The sequence below is a fragment of the Limulus polyphemus genome, unplaced genomic scaffold (genome assembly GCF_000517525.1).
Source record: "Limulus polyphemus unplaced genomic scaffold, Limulus_polyphemus-2.1.2 Scaffold2635, whole genome shotgun sequence".
NCBI lineage: Eukaryota > Metazoa > Arthropoda > Merostomata > Xiphosura > Limulidae > Limulus > Limulus polyphemus.
The window spans coordinates 113,232-128,783 of record NW_013668245.1 but is presented as its reverse complement, the minus strand read 5'-3'; the positions used below and the strand labels follow the sequence as shown (position 1 = coordinate 128,783).

The window sequence follows — 15,552 nt, the reverse complement described above, 5'->3', positions numbered from 1 at the left end:
GAAAGGGTCAATTGGGTGTTCACAACCCTCTCCAACCCCTATCATTGCTGTTATTGAGCATTTATTATCTTTGACGTAAGTTAATATTAACTACATTCATAGATGGCACCACATCCTTACACCAAAACAAAAAATTTTCTGTAACACAACATACACACAGTGTATGTTGAAGGAAGGAATATCTTGGAGAAATACTCATAGACACACAAACTGCATTCAAACACAATTATCAATTAAAAGGTATTACACATATTAACATCTTAAATCTAATAATTACATACAAAATCTGAAGATCAAACTGTACATCTTTCAATTAATCTAAACATTGGATAAAGGGCATAGCAGAAATCTGAAACAATATTTTTTACACATACACACAATAATTTGGAAAACACTTTGAATAATAATAACAAACATTTCTATAATCTACATTTTTTACTTTATAAATCACTACCACACTAATTAAGAGTCATTTAGTTGCAAATGAAGCAAAGTTTCCACATTCACATGCTATTCCCTTTTTTTTTATAGCACATAGTATAATACCTCTATAAATATAAAAATTAGTATTTTGTAGGCATAAGTTTTAAATTACTATTTAATAATATTTTACAAACAAAATATTTGAAAAAAAAAGACCAAATCTTGAGTCGCATGCTCATTTTCAATCAATTGTAACCTGAAAGTGAGATAATTTAAAAGTTTTTGATCAAAACTATTTGTTTTTTGTAAAATAAATCACCATAAACCAGTAGTTTTTGTGGAACTTTTAACATATGGATTTATGAGCTTATTATGGGGATGTTACTTTCATATCATACTTAACTACTTTATTTCAAAATACATGAAACATAAATTCTGTGATAAAAGGCAATAAACAAATTGAAAACAATACCAAAACTAACAAATGAAAGCTAGGTGTCTGAACTACAGTGATAAGAGTAAGTAATCTAGTAACGGTGAAATATCAACAACATACTTATGATTTCCTACATATTATCTTGCTATACAAAGCTGACATACCTCAAATACCTAGAAATTGTTAAAATACTTACCTTAAAATAATCAGAATGAACTCCAACCCATGATTCAAGTTTCTTCTTTAAAATTCCTAAGCTTATACGTTTGTCTATATACACCCTAAGCACTGTAAAAGCAAAATAATTATGTTTTACACTTTGTTATAATACTTCCTTTAATTGTTTTAAGAATTACTGAATTTTTTTATATATTTACAACAATAACATATTGACTTTTAGTATTGTGGAATTATATCTGTATACCATAAATAAATGTGTAATCCATGGTGAAAACCTTTTTTTATGCTAATCATTTCCCTATAAATTCTTATCACTTCAACTTCATGCAAGAATATTTGATCAAATATTTATCACTAGTTCTCTCTCCTTGCAAATATCATGGAAGTATTAGTGAATATTAAGAACAGTTTCTTATTAATTTTTCTCCACTGTTTGAAATGTTTTGGGTAATGTTAGATAAATGTTCAAAGGACAATTATGTACCAATTGTTTACAACAAAAACTCCTAAAATGAAAAATATATAATTTACACAATTGAGAGCATCACAGAATTAGTATATTACTTGAAAATTACAATTTTGATAATTAAATGTTTCACTTCTTAAAATAAGCAAGAGAAATAGATGAAAAAATTCCATAATTTCTAAGTTTCTAACATGTCAGATTTAGAAGTTCCAATACTATCGAAATGGCTAGTTATATATCTCAGAATAAGCACCAGCCCTTACTAAAAAATATTAAACAAATCTGAATATAGTAAAGTCTAGGCAATACTAATATGTAAACTGATATTTTTATGAAACTTCATCTAACACTGGATCTTGATAATAAGTAAATGTACAATATCTTAAGTTTGTTACTCATTTACCTGAACAAATTCTTATGCACACACAATAAACTAAATGGCCAGGTCAGACACATTTCTAATTAATAAATACAATAAGGTAGCCTCTGAAAAAAACAAAGACTTGTCAAAACATATGGTAGGTTCAACTATTGGACTGATAAAAACAAAGATGTTGTCAAATCATATGGTAGGTTCAACTATTGGACTGATAAAAACAAAGACTGTTGTCAAAACATATGGTAGGTTCAACTATTGGACTGATAAAAACAAAGATGTTGTCAAATCATATGGTAGGTTCAACTATTGGACTGATAAAAACAAAGATGTTGTCAAATCATATGGTAGGTTCAACTATTGGACTGATTAAAACAAAGATGTTGTCAAATCAGATGGTAGGTTCAACTATTGGACTGATAAAAACAAAGATATTGTCAAATCATATGGTAGGTTCAACTATTGGACTGATGCTTCAACAGATGTTTAACCTAAGATACAGAATATTTGTAAACATTCTTCAGAAGTTCAATTAAGAATTTATTACAAACAAATCTTATTTTCATAAATTGCTTGTCACTGGAACCAATTGTATCTTAAAGCAGACAAAAATTCCAAGATTTTCCTAATATATCTCAAATATTTTCATAGAGTCAGCAGACTCTATATGTAGGGATGGCCAAGGTATTCAATACGCATAATACAAATATTCATGCTAAGGTTTTACTGTAAAATATGATTGTCACTCACTTTCATTTGTTTCTCTATCAACCAAGGCAAGAAACCATTGTTAAGATACCAAACCAGAAAGTGACCTACCCACCATCTCTTTTCTTCTTATTTTAATTGTGATAACTAACTATTTTATTACTAATGTCAGTTTACACCTAAATCCACTCTGTGTGTTTCTGGGCAGTACATAATATCATACATTAGTTGTAATAACTAGCAGTAATTTAATAAAATCATAATTCTAGTGTAAACAATGCTATCATTACCCCTTGAAGTCAGCTTTCTTACAGAAAAATGACATTCCTTTAAAAAACTTAAGTACAGGGTGAAACAAGAATTACCAGTCAATAATAGATGAGCATTAGATTACCGTAACATGTAGAATACTCAATGCTTCGTACACTATACAATCAGTGTCTTTAGGGAGCCAACCCTATATCATGTATGCATTGAAGGTGTAAAAATAAATCAATACATATAATATCAAATTTTATTACACACATTCATAGAATACAAAACAAGTAATAAAAACATTTTGTAAATGTTAAATGATGTAGGGATGGTGCAGCTATACACAATAATCATCCCTATCCAAATTTCAATAATAAAATTTAATGATACACTATAAAATGCATTAGTACAAAATTGTTACAAGGTCTGTCAATTTGACTGACCTAATAGCGAGAGGCTGTAAAAGACATATTTTGACCCAACTTAGTCCAAGGCACTATTCTGGCATGACCATGATATTATGATAAAGAAACTGATAGCAACAGTCAGGAACATATAACTTCCAACTGCAGTAATATGAAAGTCAAGTATGCATTTTACAGTGTAACATGAAAACATAATATTGAAAGTCATGTAGGGATGATCTATGTATAATTGTATTATCCCTATATTCTTGCATGCATTTTTTTTGAAACTGCCATTCCTACATCATTTTACACTTACAAAATGTTTTTTTATTACTTGTAATATATGTATATTAAGGATTCACATTAAGTTTCACAACTTTCTATTACACAAAAATAAAATAAAGCTTTGTTTAGAGTACAAATCTAAGATTTTTACAAATTAAGTTACAAGTAATACTTGTCGTATCACCAACCTAAGACATAATTGACCTAACTTTCAATTTATTTTGCTTGGTTTGAAACAATTATCATATGTTGATCAAGTATATTTCAAATACATTTCCAAATTCAAGTACTTATAAAGCCTATTAGAATTCTTCATAAATATATTAAAATCAATAATAATATCAATTAATTTATTTCATTTTGAAGATGTCATACAAGTTAGTAGCTGTAATAGGTTAAAATAATTAAATTACACAGTAACCACTTAACTGAAATAATCATTCTTATGCACCGTTAGATTTAGTATGAACATTTAAAATTCAGGAAATTAGGAAATGCAAATTATAACATCACTAAAATTCACATTTTTAAGAAATATTTACATCTTTTAAGATCATATAAAGTGAACGTTATTTGACAATTAAGTTTAATCATGTTCTAACTGAAGTTACTTTGTTCATTATGCAATGTTAAAAATTCTTATTATTACTAGTCCAAATCTATTTCACATGTTTGACAATGAAAATTTAAAATACATATTTATTTTCTAAAAAAACACACTGTTCTTTGATAGCTGCAATAACTTAAAATAAATGTAGTAAAATACATCAACATGAACTAATAGTTTGTTATAATATGAAGGACATTGTATCAACATCCTATATATGGTTACAGATTCTCTTAGATTTGATTGAATGTTCATTGTATACACATATTTAAACAGAGACTATAGCAGCTTTAGCAAATGGCTGTGTGCTACAAGAAGAGAAATGAAGATAAATAATTTTTACTTTGTCCTTTTGTTCTTTTTTAAGTCAGTTATCAAAGAAATTTGATCTCAATACATTTTCAACTAGTTGATATAATTAAAATTAACTTCACCTTATTGTAAGAAAACATGACAATGACCTGATGTTGTGGTACAAATTTAGGATGACTATCAAATCAAACATAAAAATGCTAAGGGAGGGGGGGAAAATAGATTCTAAAAACTGTAAGTTTGTATTCCTACTGAATATTTCTCAGAGTAAGTTAAATACAGAAAATGTGACTTACTTTTCTCACATGTTTCAGGATCTGTATAAGGCCATGCACGGAAGTAGCAGCTTCCTACATCCTTTGGTTGAATTCCTGTTTCCTCCTCCTCCTGATCTTCTTCATCATTCTTAGATCCCCAATCGCCCTGAACTTTTTTAGAAGGCTTAGGAGATTGTGCAGTATTTTCTTCTGGTGAAGAAAGATTTCTCTCATCTTCACATGGCTCACTACGTGGTGAACTACTTACACTACTATTCTGTAAGCTTTCAGACTCAGGTTTGGTACCTGTGGTTGTCAGAGACCCACTGGCTCCAGCTAAAAGTTCTCCAACTTTCTGTGAAGGATCAGGATCACTATCCATGTCAACTCCTGTCAAGTCTGGAGAGTTATTTCTTGGTGAGAGTTCATCACCTACAAGTGTTCGTTCACTGTCTGTTAGACTACTGTCCTCAGAATGATCACTATGGACTCCCTGACCACCATGATAACCACTAGATGTTGAATCACATAGTTCACTATCATCATACTGCAAGTTTTCATCAACTGCTCTATTAACTTGCCGATTTTTAGGAAGGCTTTGTATGGTTGAACCTTCAGCTTCTACATCTTCTATAAATATGAAGGAAAGACATCTTAGAAAAGAAACTATCATATAACAGTTACAAAACATTTTTTATAGTTTCAATAGTTTCCACACTTTGCTTTTTCATTCATTATCATTATTGTTTCACATTTGTTTATGCCAAGCTCAGGGATTAAACCTTGAATTTCAGCATTATAAGGCCTCAAGCTTACCACTGAGCCACTGGACAGGCACTATTTCATAAAGCTAAGATATTAAATATTACAATAAAATTCTCTTTCAAGCCTTGTAACCCTTTCCAGCACAGTATCTCATGTTTTTTATAAAGGCAAAGGAGATTATTAAGATTTTAAGAATTCTGTCTCATATCTATTTCTGAATCACCTACAAAATATAACTATAACCAAGATAAGTTTTAGAAAAAGTTTTTTTTGGGATAAGGTAACAAAATATTTCATTGCAAAATGTATTTCGAGAATGTGGACCAGCACCTGGCATCATAAGGCCTGTAACTGTATTATTGTGAATAGGCATGTATTAAATCAGGATAGAAGTGTTGCATAACAGCATAGTATACAATTATACAATGCAGTGATTTTTATTTCATTTAGAAGTTGTAAGTTTACCAGAAATGTTTAACTTAGGTTGGAAAATGTTCAACAGTTATCATAGTGTATATTTGAAGTATCTCAGTATCAGATAGTTTCATTTTTGAATTATTAATTTGTTTGAATGCAAATGTGGCCAAAATCATGCATCAGGCTTGAATAGGTTAAATACTTAGACTGATATATCTATGTTTTTGTATTTGCTACTAATCTAATAACCAAATTTACATGTTTTGACTAACAGAATGTTTAAAATTAGAATTTTTATCATCAGGACACCTTCATCGATATATACTGTTGTGGAGAAGCCATCCAAATTCTTTTTGTATACAAAAGCCAGAATGAGCATTATGTCAAAAAGTCACAGAAAAAAAAGTCTAATTACTATTAAATATACCTTTAGTTGTACTTCATATTAACATCCGACATATTAAGATTTTCTGCATAGCAAAGTGACTGCAGTGCAAGTCAGAAAACCAATTTACACCACTCTTCTTAAGTCTCTAATCCAGCAGTTATACATGGAGCAAAAAATAACCTGCAGGTCATCATGATGATAACAGAAAAGCTTTTTACAAGTTATTAAGATATTAAACATCAAAGCATCAGAACAAAAAATTCAAATAATAACCAACTTTTTTAACAAGCTTTCAATCAAACTTTATTATTATTATGTTTTTTTACTTGCAATTCTACCTAATAATAGTTTTATCAAGTTTCTAACTCTTTCCTCCACCTGATGGTGACTGAATTATTTTTCTAGTCTTTTTCTCAACCCAAAAATAATTTCAAGACCTCATTTATGGCCCAAAAGAAAAACATGACAGAAACAAACATTAACGATATAACCACAGAATGCAAAGGATTCAGAAAACAGCAATTCCTTGGACATTTCACGTTTAGAAATACTCTGACCTCTCGAACCTGATCAATAATGATTCTCTGTACAACAACAGACCTTTCTCTAAGGTTTTCAACTACACCCTCTATATTCACTGAAAAATCTCTTATCCTGTAATCAGTCTGTGTGAAAGCACCAGTACATTTTATTAAATTGTATAAAACAATGAACTGGGACTTTCCAAAGAGATGAGTGTGGAGAAGTGTTCACATGGTCTTTTAGGTGATGATATGATGTAAAGATGTGAGTGTGCCTTGATGAAACTTTCTAGAATGTACGGCAACTGCCCGTTGTAGAAGACGACATATCGAAAGTCTTCCACCTTTCGTCTTCAGGTCAGTGTGTGTAAGGTGTTGTCGGTCTATAGTATTCTGGCGGATTGTGAAGAGCATGTTATGATTGGTTGGTTTATCCCTGTTTCTGATTGGAGGAGAGATTTTCTGTACATTCAACCAATGGTAGCCACAGGTTACTCACCTCTTATCTGGAATCTCTGTTTAGTGCAGGTTTAATTGTGTTAATATAAAATGATTCTTTAATTTTTCTTGTCTTCCAAAATTTGTCTGTGTCAATGATTCTAGTTTTTTCCCAGTTTATTTTGGGTCCAGTTGACATGGTATGTTCTGCAATGGTAGGTTGCTGCTTGTTTTTTTACCAGAATGGACCTTAATGTCTTGTAGGATTTCCACCGGACTTCTATGTTGAATTTCTTGGCTACACGTTTGAGTTTTTTACTGAAGTTTTGCAGGTAGGGGGGTAAATGGTAGTAGTGATAGTGTTTTTCTGATCTTTTCTTTCTGTTGTGGTCCTCTTCAGGGAATTTTTGATGAAGGAGGAGGTGTAACCATTCTGTTTAATACCCTCTATGATCTTTTGGCATTTTGTTTCGATGGATGTCTCATCACAAATGTTTTCTGCTCTCTTCTTTAGGCATTGGATTATACCACGTTTTATCGAGGTTGGATGATAGGACTTGAAGTGTATCTGTTCGTGTGGGTGGATTTTCTGTATACAATTGTGGTGATTTTTCTCTCTCATCTACTGATGAGTATGTCAAGTAGTGCTTTGTTACAATTTCCTCCTTGAGCAATGTGAACCACTTCACAATCTCATCAGAATCAGCATCTTTCACATGATTGTTTTTGCTAAGAACTTTCAAACACTTTTGTGACTGGCATTAGAGTTAAGCATTTGTCTTGAAGCCATACAGTCCAGTATACAAACAAGGTCATTAGAGAATAGTAATTTCTCTAATTTTAAGGGTTTTTTAATATTATGATATTTACTGCTACAAATCTAACATAGCACTGTCAGTGACTGCTTTCTTCATTAATGTTAAACTTTGCTAAATTTGTTGCTATGTTAAGCTGTTCTAGAGCTGTGGTAGACATGAATCTGTGCATAATGTCCTTGGCAATACAGTGGAATCATGTCCCACAAATGTGATATCATCATTTATTTAGAGAATAAAAGCATTTTAACATTGTTTTAGTGCAAAGCTACACAATGAGCTTTCTGTACTCTGTCCACTGTGGGGAATTGAGGCTTGGATTTTAGCAATGTAAGACTATAAACTAACTGCAAACTCATGGAGGGTCTTTTAACAGAGTAAATTAGATTAATAGTCATTAAATACTTCACGTGTGGGTAATTTTATAATGGGTTATTTCTTTCATAATTATACTTAGATTTCCTACAGTTGTCTTTATTTTTAAGTCAATGCATACATAGTCTGGTAATACAAATATAGCAAAGTAATTTATTATATCACAAACACTCACTTGGCTTAATTTCCTCACAAGTTTTCAGATTTATAATCATATACCAATTTTCTTTTTAAAGAACTAAACACGCAAATAAAGAGCTAATATCTAGCCATACTTATAAGAAAGTTTTTGTTGAAATTAAATATAAATCTAGAAAACAAAAGGTATCCCTTAATGAACTTCAACATAGCTTCAAAGATTCTTTTAGATGGCCAGATTATGTACCCAGAGCTCTAGATAAGGACACGTACTGTATATTCATGCATAATTTTCCTCAAAAAAGTATCAAAAATCAGATCTAGACATACAAAAATAATTTGAAAATCAGCCAGTATGGATCCACTGTCTTTATCTGGCATAAATTTAAGTAAACTAATCAAGCACGTGCAACTGGTTTCTCGCTATCCAGGTAAATATGACTCACACTTTAATTTTAGAGGAACCAGTCAGTCTCCTGCAATCCAAGTCAGCAAAAGCTTATTCATATTTTATTGACTTTATCAAGCACTCACAATACACGGATGACAAAAATGTCATCTAATCAACAGTTCGGTGTGCGACCAGGACAATTTAAGAAGAATTACGTGACAAATACGAGCTCACTGTACAAATATTTCACTTGAGATGATAAAACTGAAGACAGTGCAAAGATCGCTAGCAAAATCATAGATGATCTCATCATTTCTTGCCCTGAACTTTGCGATTAAACAGCACAGAAAAACTCTGGAACTACTGTTTCTGAAAAGACAATTCAGTCTTGGAAGAAAACATTTTCCTGGTAAGTGAAGGAGTTGATAAGAGACTGAAGTGCAGCATTTGCACAGATAGAAAAGGGAGAAGTATATGAGCAAATGAGAGATCACCTAATATTCAGAAGAACAGTACTGAGAAGCATGGGCTGTCTTCTGAACTCCAGCAGGCCAAGAAAGGTATACCGAAGAAATCTGGGGATAAGAGTATAATGTGTGACAGTGATGTTGACAGTAAATTGTTTCATCTGTTCTCACTGCAAGCAGTAAAATTTTAAAATCTATTACATAAACCTGAATATTAACTGAATCTGTCTCTATGACCTTAACTTTTTACTACTATGCACCTTTTTAAACCAAGCACTCTTATCCCCCCAAAAATAATATTTCCCGTAACATTCATCATTTCCTGTTTTGCTCCCAAATCTGCTATTCCCCACCCTACTCCCCAGAAACTATCTGTAGCTTATCCTTAAGTTCTGAAAGTGTAGTGTACTGTACCTTTCTGAACCTTGTGAATGTTACAATTAAGCCCATAAATCTGAAACTTAATTCATTCTTTGTACCTATCACACCATATAAAGTCATCCCACTTTATTCCTGAACTACTTCTAACCATATTGAAGCTATTAGTCTTTAATCTCATGTTCCAATAATTGTACATTTAGCTAAAATTAAACTATTTTATACTTTGTAGGTTAATGTAACACTCAAATCCCCTTTTAACTAATATTGATACAATTCATTGCTTCTACTACAACTACAATGTACACTAAGTCTCTAGTAACACAATTAATTTCTAATTTAAATTTATGAATACATTAAGTTCTAAGCAGTTACCAAGTATTGGGAACAATAATTTTAACTCTAAGATAACTAAAAGCTCCTTTTTACTTAACTAACATATGTGATTATTCTTTACTTTAAGCTAATATTTAAAAACTTTAGTACTCTATAACCTAATACTAATAGCTAAAAACACCATCAGGTTAAACCTAATGATCTAGTCATAACTTCAGGCTTGGCTGTATCTACAGTAATAAAATCTAAGTGTACAATCCTAACTAAAATCTAACAAAACCACCCTAAACTTTAATATTAGCAGAATAGTACTTATGTCTTTCTTAAGAACTGAAGCCAGATAAATATATACTAATAAACCAGGTAATCAGCAGAATAAGAAATGAAGACAAATTTTCATAGCATTACAGGAAGTAAAATAAAATCTTGTTATGGTAGCCTGAAATATTGTGACTACAAAAATTGGACTTTTTCATCCACCAACACAGATCTAGATATGGAATAATTTTTTTCATCTTAATTTTTTGGAAAAATTTAAAAATAAAAACTATACTTTAAAAGATTTTTCAAAATCTAAAGACTTTTCAAGGTTCTTCAAAATATAAAATAAAATTCCCAAACTTTTCAAGAATTTAAGGACCTGTACAAATTCAACTTAAAAATGATGTATAAACACCTAGCAGTAATGTTTTCTGATGATGAAGATCAATCAACAGAAACAAATTCCACAGTTATTGGAAGATAATGATAAAGCTTTTTTTTTCTTCTTTTCCTTCCTTGCTAATATGACAATAAAACAATCATACTTCAAACACTGATATATATTATACATAAAAAATAATACAAAACAGGTTTGCAGATATTCATATTTCAAATACTACATAAACTTTCCTAGTCAAACTCAAATGTGCTAAACACTTTTACCAGTGCCACTATCATCATAGCGAGGATCTTCTCTACCACTCTGCAGTCCTTGATCACTGTTTGCAGGTATTCCCAATTTCTCTAAAACATCTGAAAGCATAATTAAAAAAAAAAGATATTTCAGGTACACTCAATCCGTTGGTATGTTTTAAAAACTTTTTAAACAAAGCAGTATCACTCATAATATGGGTTTGTTTTTCCATCACAAAAATACATACAGGTAGACAAAGATAATCTGTATGAAGATTTCAGGGTGATCCAAGTGCTATAGCTTGGCTTTTGATAAGGATACATCATGCATATTAGTAGTAAAGCCATACAACTTTCCTAAATAGAATAATTTTTCTTCACATGTTCATTTAGTTCTTTGCCTTCTTTTTATTCTTTATATGTATTCTCAATAATTTAGTTAGAACTAGCCACAACCCACAAAACATTTCTGGTAGTTCTTATGCCCTTCGCTTGAATTTTCCTTATTCTATCATTTTTACATATGCCAGTTAAGCTACACTTTCTTGTAAGCATTATGTGTTAGATTGATAAAACCTGGTCTATTTGAAAAAATTTTACTCGGTGAAACAAAGTCACATAGAAATAACTTTATTTAATAAAACTAGATGCATGTAACATTAATTAATAAAACTACATGCGTGAACATTAATTAATAAAACTACATGCGTGAACATTAATTAATAAAACTACATGTATGTAACATTAATTAATAAAACTACATGTATGTAACATTAATTAATAAAACTACATGCATGAACATTAATTAATAAAACTACATGCATGAACAAAACCCATAGTAAAGAAAAAAGTAGCTAAAAGGTGTTTATAGTGCTTTATGAAATGAACAGAAGCTAAATTATTCCAAAGTAAATGCAAAGTTGCAATAAAGGCAAACTTAGCTGAATATGCAAAATTGTCTGAATGTGTGTCCAAAAAGTGACAAGCATATCATTTTGATTGAAATGCATGTGCATATTTTAGACCTAAATAAGTCAAGAAAGCCCCAAATTTTTTTTATTTAGTCCAATGTTCATTTCTTTTAAAGAAAATATACGTGGGTTAAGTATTGTTTGTGTAAAATATTTTGTAAATAAAAAAACTAAGGTTGAAATAGAAGCCAGTCGTCAAGTGATGACAGCAACTGTGCCATCATGTCCCATGCTCTATAAATCAAAAAGTCTGACTAAGCAAAAAACACATAAGGTGATTCTGAATTGAAAAGCCAATCTGGACTCCTTTGACAAAGACCTATCTAACCATATGAGAGTTGTAGTGCTTGATCAAGTAATTTGTGAGAAAATTTCTGGACAAACAAACACAAGCATATTATTTATAAAGATATTCAGAAATGTTTCTTAGTAGGTTCATTTATATTTATTGATTTGCTTTCTTAGACACACCAGTACCCTGGTCTAATTCTACACCCACCAGTAAGTCTCTCTCTTTACACTGACAACACACTATTAAAATTGTGTTCATGATAAGCAACATAAATTGACAACTTATTCTGAACTACATACAAGTTTTCAATGCTGCATTTGCACTTGTTACAAATCTTTAATAATAATATAACTTCAACTCAATTGGATAGAAACAAGAAATTACAGAAAAAAAAAGTTCTTATACACAAGTGAGTCACAAAACAGTAAATTAGAACTACTGTTATCTTCAGACAAAAAACAGTTTCACACACATATAACTTTTGGACACCCCTCCCCTTCCTTAAACTTTATTAATATGACTTCAACTGATACTGCATAATTTTGGTGGCTGCAGTATTCCCATATATTTAGTGAACTTCATATTTCACACACATCAATCTATTAATCTGTAGATTTTCAAATAAATAATACAGAAATTAGACTCCAAGACTCATGATAAAACAATATCATGGTATAATGTAACCAACACATGTAGAATTACAGGATTTCTAGCATGATATGGAAGCATTTTTAAATATGTTCCATAAAATATTTTTCTTTTCAATTAAGCAAGCTCACTGACTGTTTTACTGGATAATTAAATCTAGGAATTTTGTCAATAGCGTGTGAAAGTTTCATGATATTTTGTTAAAAATATGTTATATAAAACATGGGTTCCTAAACTTTCTTTGCTCAAGACATTAGGCATCCTGGCTGAGAATTTGACTCAATGAGTTCATAAAAATGGAGTATCTTACTTTCTTTGCAAACTTTAATTTCAAAGAGAATACAATGAAAACAATTTTTGGGAAAAAATATTCATAAATGTGATATAGCCCCCCTGAACCATACTGAGACCCCTAAGAAATCCCTTAGCCTCCAGATTTGACAATGAAGGGATGACAGAATAAAAATTAAGTCTTCATAAACCTTTAAATTTTTCTCTAGAAGATAAAGTAATTATCTTCAATGTTTTGAATGTTTATTTTTATATGGAACTACCTTTAAATAATTCGAATGTATTTTTGATAAAACCACTGGGATATGTTATTAAATATGTGGACAATGCATTAGGTATAACAAGTGGGCTTATTTTTCATTACTACACAACTACAAGAAAAAAAGCACTATTAAGATCATTCATACTGAACAATATTATATAATCACCTTTGCCAAAAAACCTTTATCATCTCTCTAAACAGCAATTGGACAAATATCAAATACAACAGGTACCAATATATTTATGGCGACACTGCTATTAAAAGTTGTTCCCACTCTCCATAAGTCTGAACTACTGACTTGAGAGAGAGCAACTAGTCAGCACCACCCTACCTTTCACAATAAAGGACTGTCACTTTTATAACACCACAGCTAAAAGCATGTAGAAGATCTTGTGATGTCACATGAACTTTAACCTAGTTTGTCAGCTATAAAGTCCAGAGATCTATCACAGAACTAACCCATGCCCAGGGACTACTAAATGGTTTTAATTTGACATATATGTTTTTTTCTCCATCTAATACTGATTATTTCAAACAAAAACAGACTTGGAGACATTTATAAAATCTCTTTTTTTCCAAAGAAAAAAAAAATCTGTTTTCAGAAGACAATAGTTAGCAATAGGAAAAGGGCAGAAACTACAAGAGTTACTATTACGTTACCTTTATCAACTCTTGGTAGAGCAACATGAATGCATATTGTATGCTCATAGCGATCTAAAACTTTATAGAAACGACTCTCCATAAAAGGTTTTGAAGCATCATCTGCATCTGTGTACTCTACGAACACCTACAGGACAAGATAAAAAAAAACATTACTATTACAAGTTCTGATAAACTGAATAGAAGAAGATGTGATAATCAAATATTATGAAAATATCTAATTTCCTCTAACTTTAAATTGTATAGCATAAAATGAATGCAAACTTCTCTAACCTTCAATAAAACTCATCATTATTCATAACTATGATGGCAAGTTGATTTTTAACTTTGTATTTTGGAAGTTAATATTAAAATCTTATACTAATGGTTAAAAGCATGCAAGTTTATTTCATTTACCTACAATCTAACATGTGTATTTAATGTCTCAAACAGTTATGCATAATATCTCAGACATATATTTTTGAAATCACATAAAATCTGTTATTATCTATTTTTCCTTAACATGATTACAAATATTTAATGAAATACTAATAATGAACTATCAATAAGCTCTTGATTTTCATGCAAGTACCAGCTATGGAAAATTTTTTAAATACAATTACTGATTAATTATCAAGATTTGGTCAAAGTGATATATATGTATATATTTAAGGAATGGTTTGGGATATTAAGCTTTTAATTTTCCATGCTGCTGCCATTAAGTTAACCCTTACATGGAAAATAAAAAGCTTAATATTTCAAATCAGTCTTAAAATATGTGCATACTAGCTTTATCTGACCCGTCAAAAATTGACATGTTGGTTAAAAAAATCTGAGCCCCCCTCCCCTTCACTTTCAGTGAACTTTGTTCACCAAACCTCCTCCTTCAACATAAAAGAAATAAAATTACACACTGAAAAAATAAAAACAATTTTTAAGTATGCTCTCATAAAATCAATAAAAATGGTGCAACTTAAATTAAAAATGACTCATAATCTTATCACCCAAACATTGACACACAATGACTCAGTAGAAATTGTTGAAATATACCTGATTTATATATTCCATGAAGTTGTCTTATTTAAGTGGCTCTGTGGAATATGGAATATTTCTCATATCCATAAAGCTGATGTGACATATACAGTTAAGATAGTTTTTGGTTCTGTGAGCTGATGAGACTTACACAGTTAAGATGATTTTTGCTTCTGTGACTTATACAGTTAAAATAGTTGTTGCCCCTGTAAGCTGGTGTAACTTGTATAGTTAAAGATAGTTGTTGCCCCTGTAAGCTGATGTAACTTGTATAATTAAAGATAGTTGTTGCCCCTGTAAGCTGGTGTGACCTATATAGTTAAAGATAGTTGTTGCCCCTGTAAGCTGGTGTGACCTATATAGTTAAAGATAGTTGTTGCCC

General features: G+C 30.7%; 1 protein-coding gene across 2 annotated transcripts in view; it reads right to left on the bottom strand.

The window, feature by feature from the left end:
* Positions 1–15,552, bottom strand: part of LOC106467496 (ubiquitin carboxyl-terminal hydrolase 47-like) — a 110,169-nt gene that overhangs the window by 26,160 nt on the left and 68,457 nt on the right. For both annotated transcript variants that reach the window (XM_013927856.2, XM_022395695.1), the window contains 4 exons: positions 14,160–14,286; positions 11,066–11,155; positions 4,752–5,342; positions 1,056–1,147 (listed from right to left, as the gene is read on the bottom strand). In XM_013927856.2, the coding sequence (XP_013783310.1) occupies positions 1,056–1,147; positions 4,752–5,342; positions 11,066–11,155; positions 14,160–14,286 (900 nt within the window). The remainder of the gene's footprint in view (positions 1–1,055; positions 1,148–4,751; positions 5,343–11,065; positions 11,156–14,159; positions 14,287–15,552) is intronic.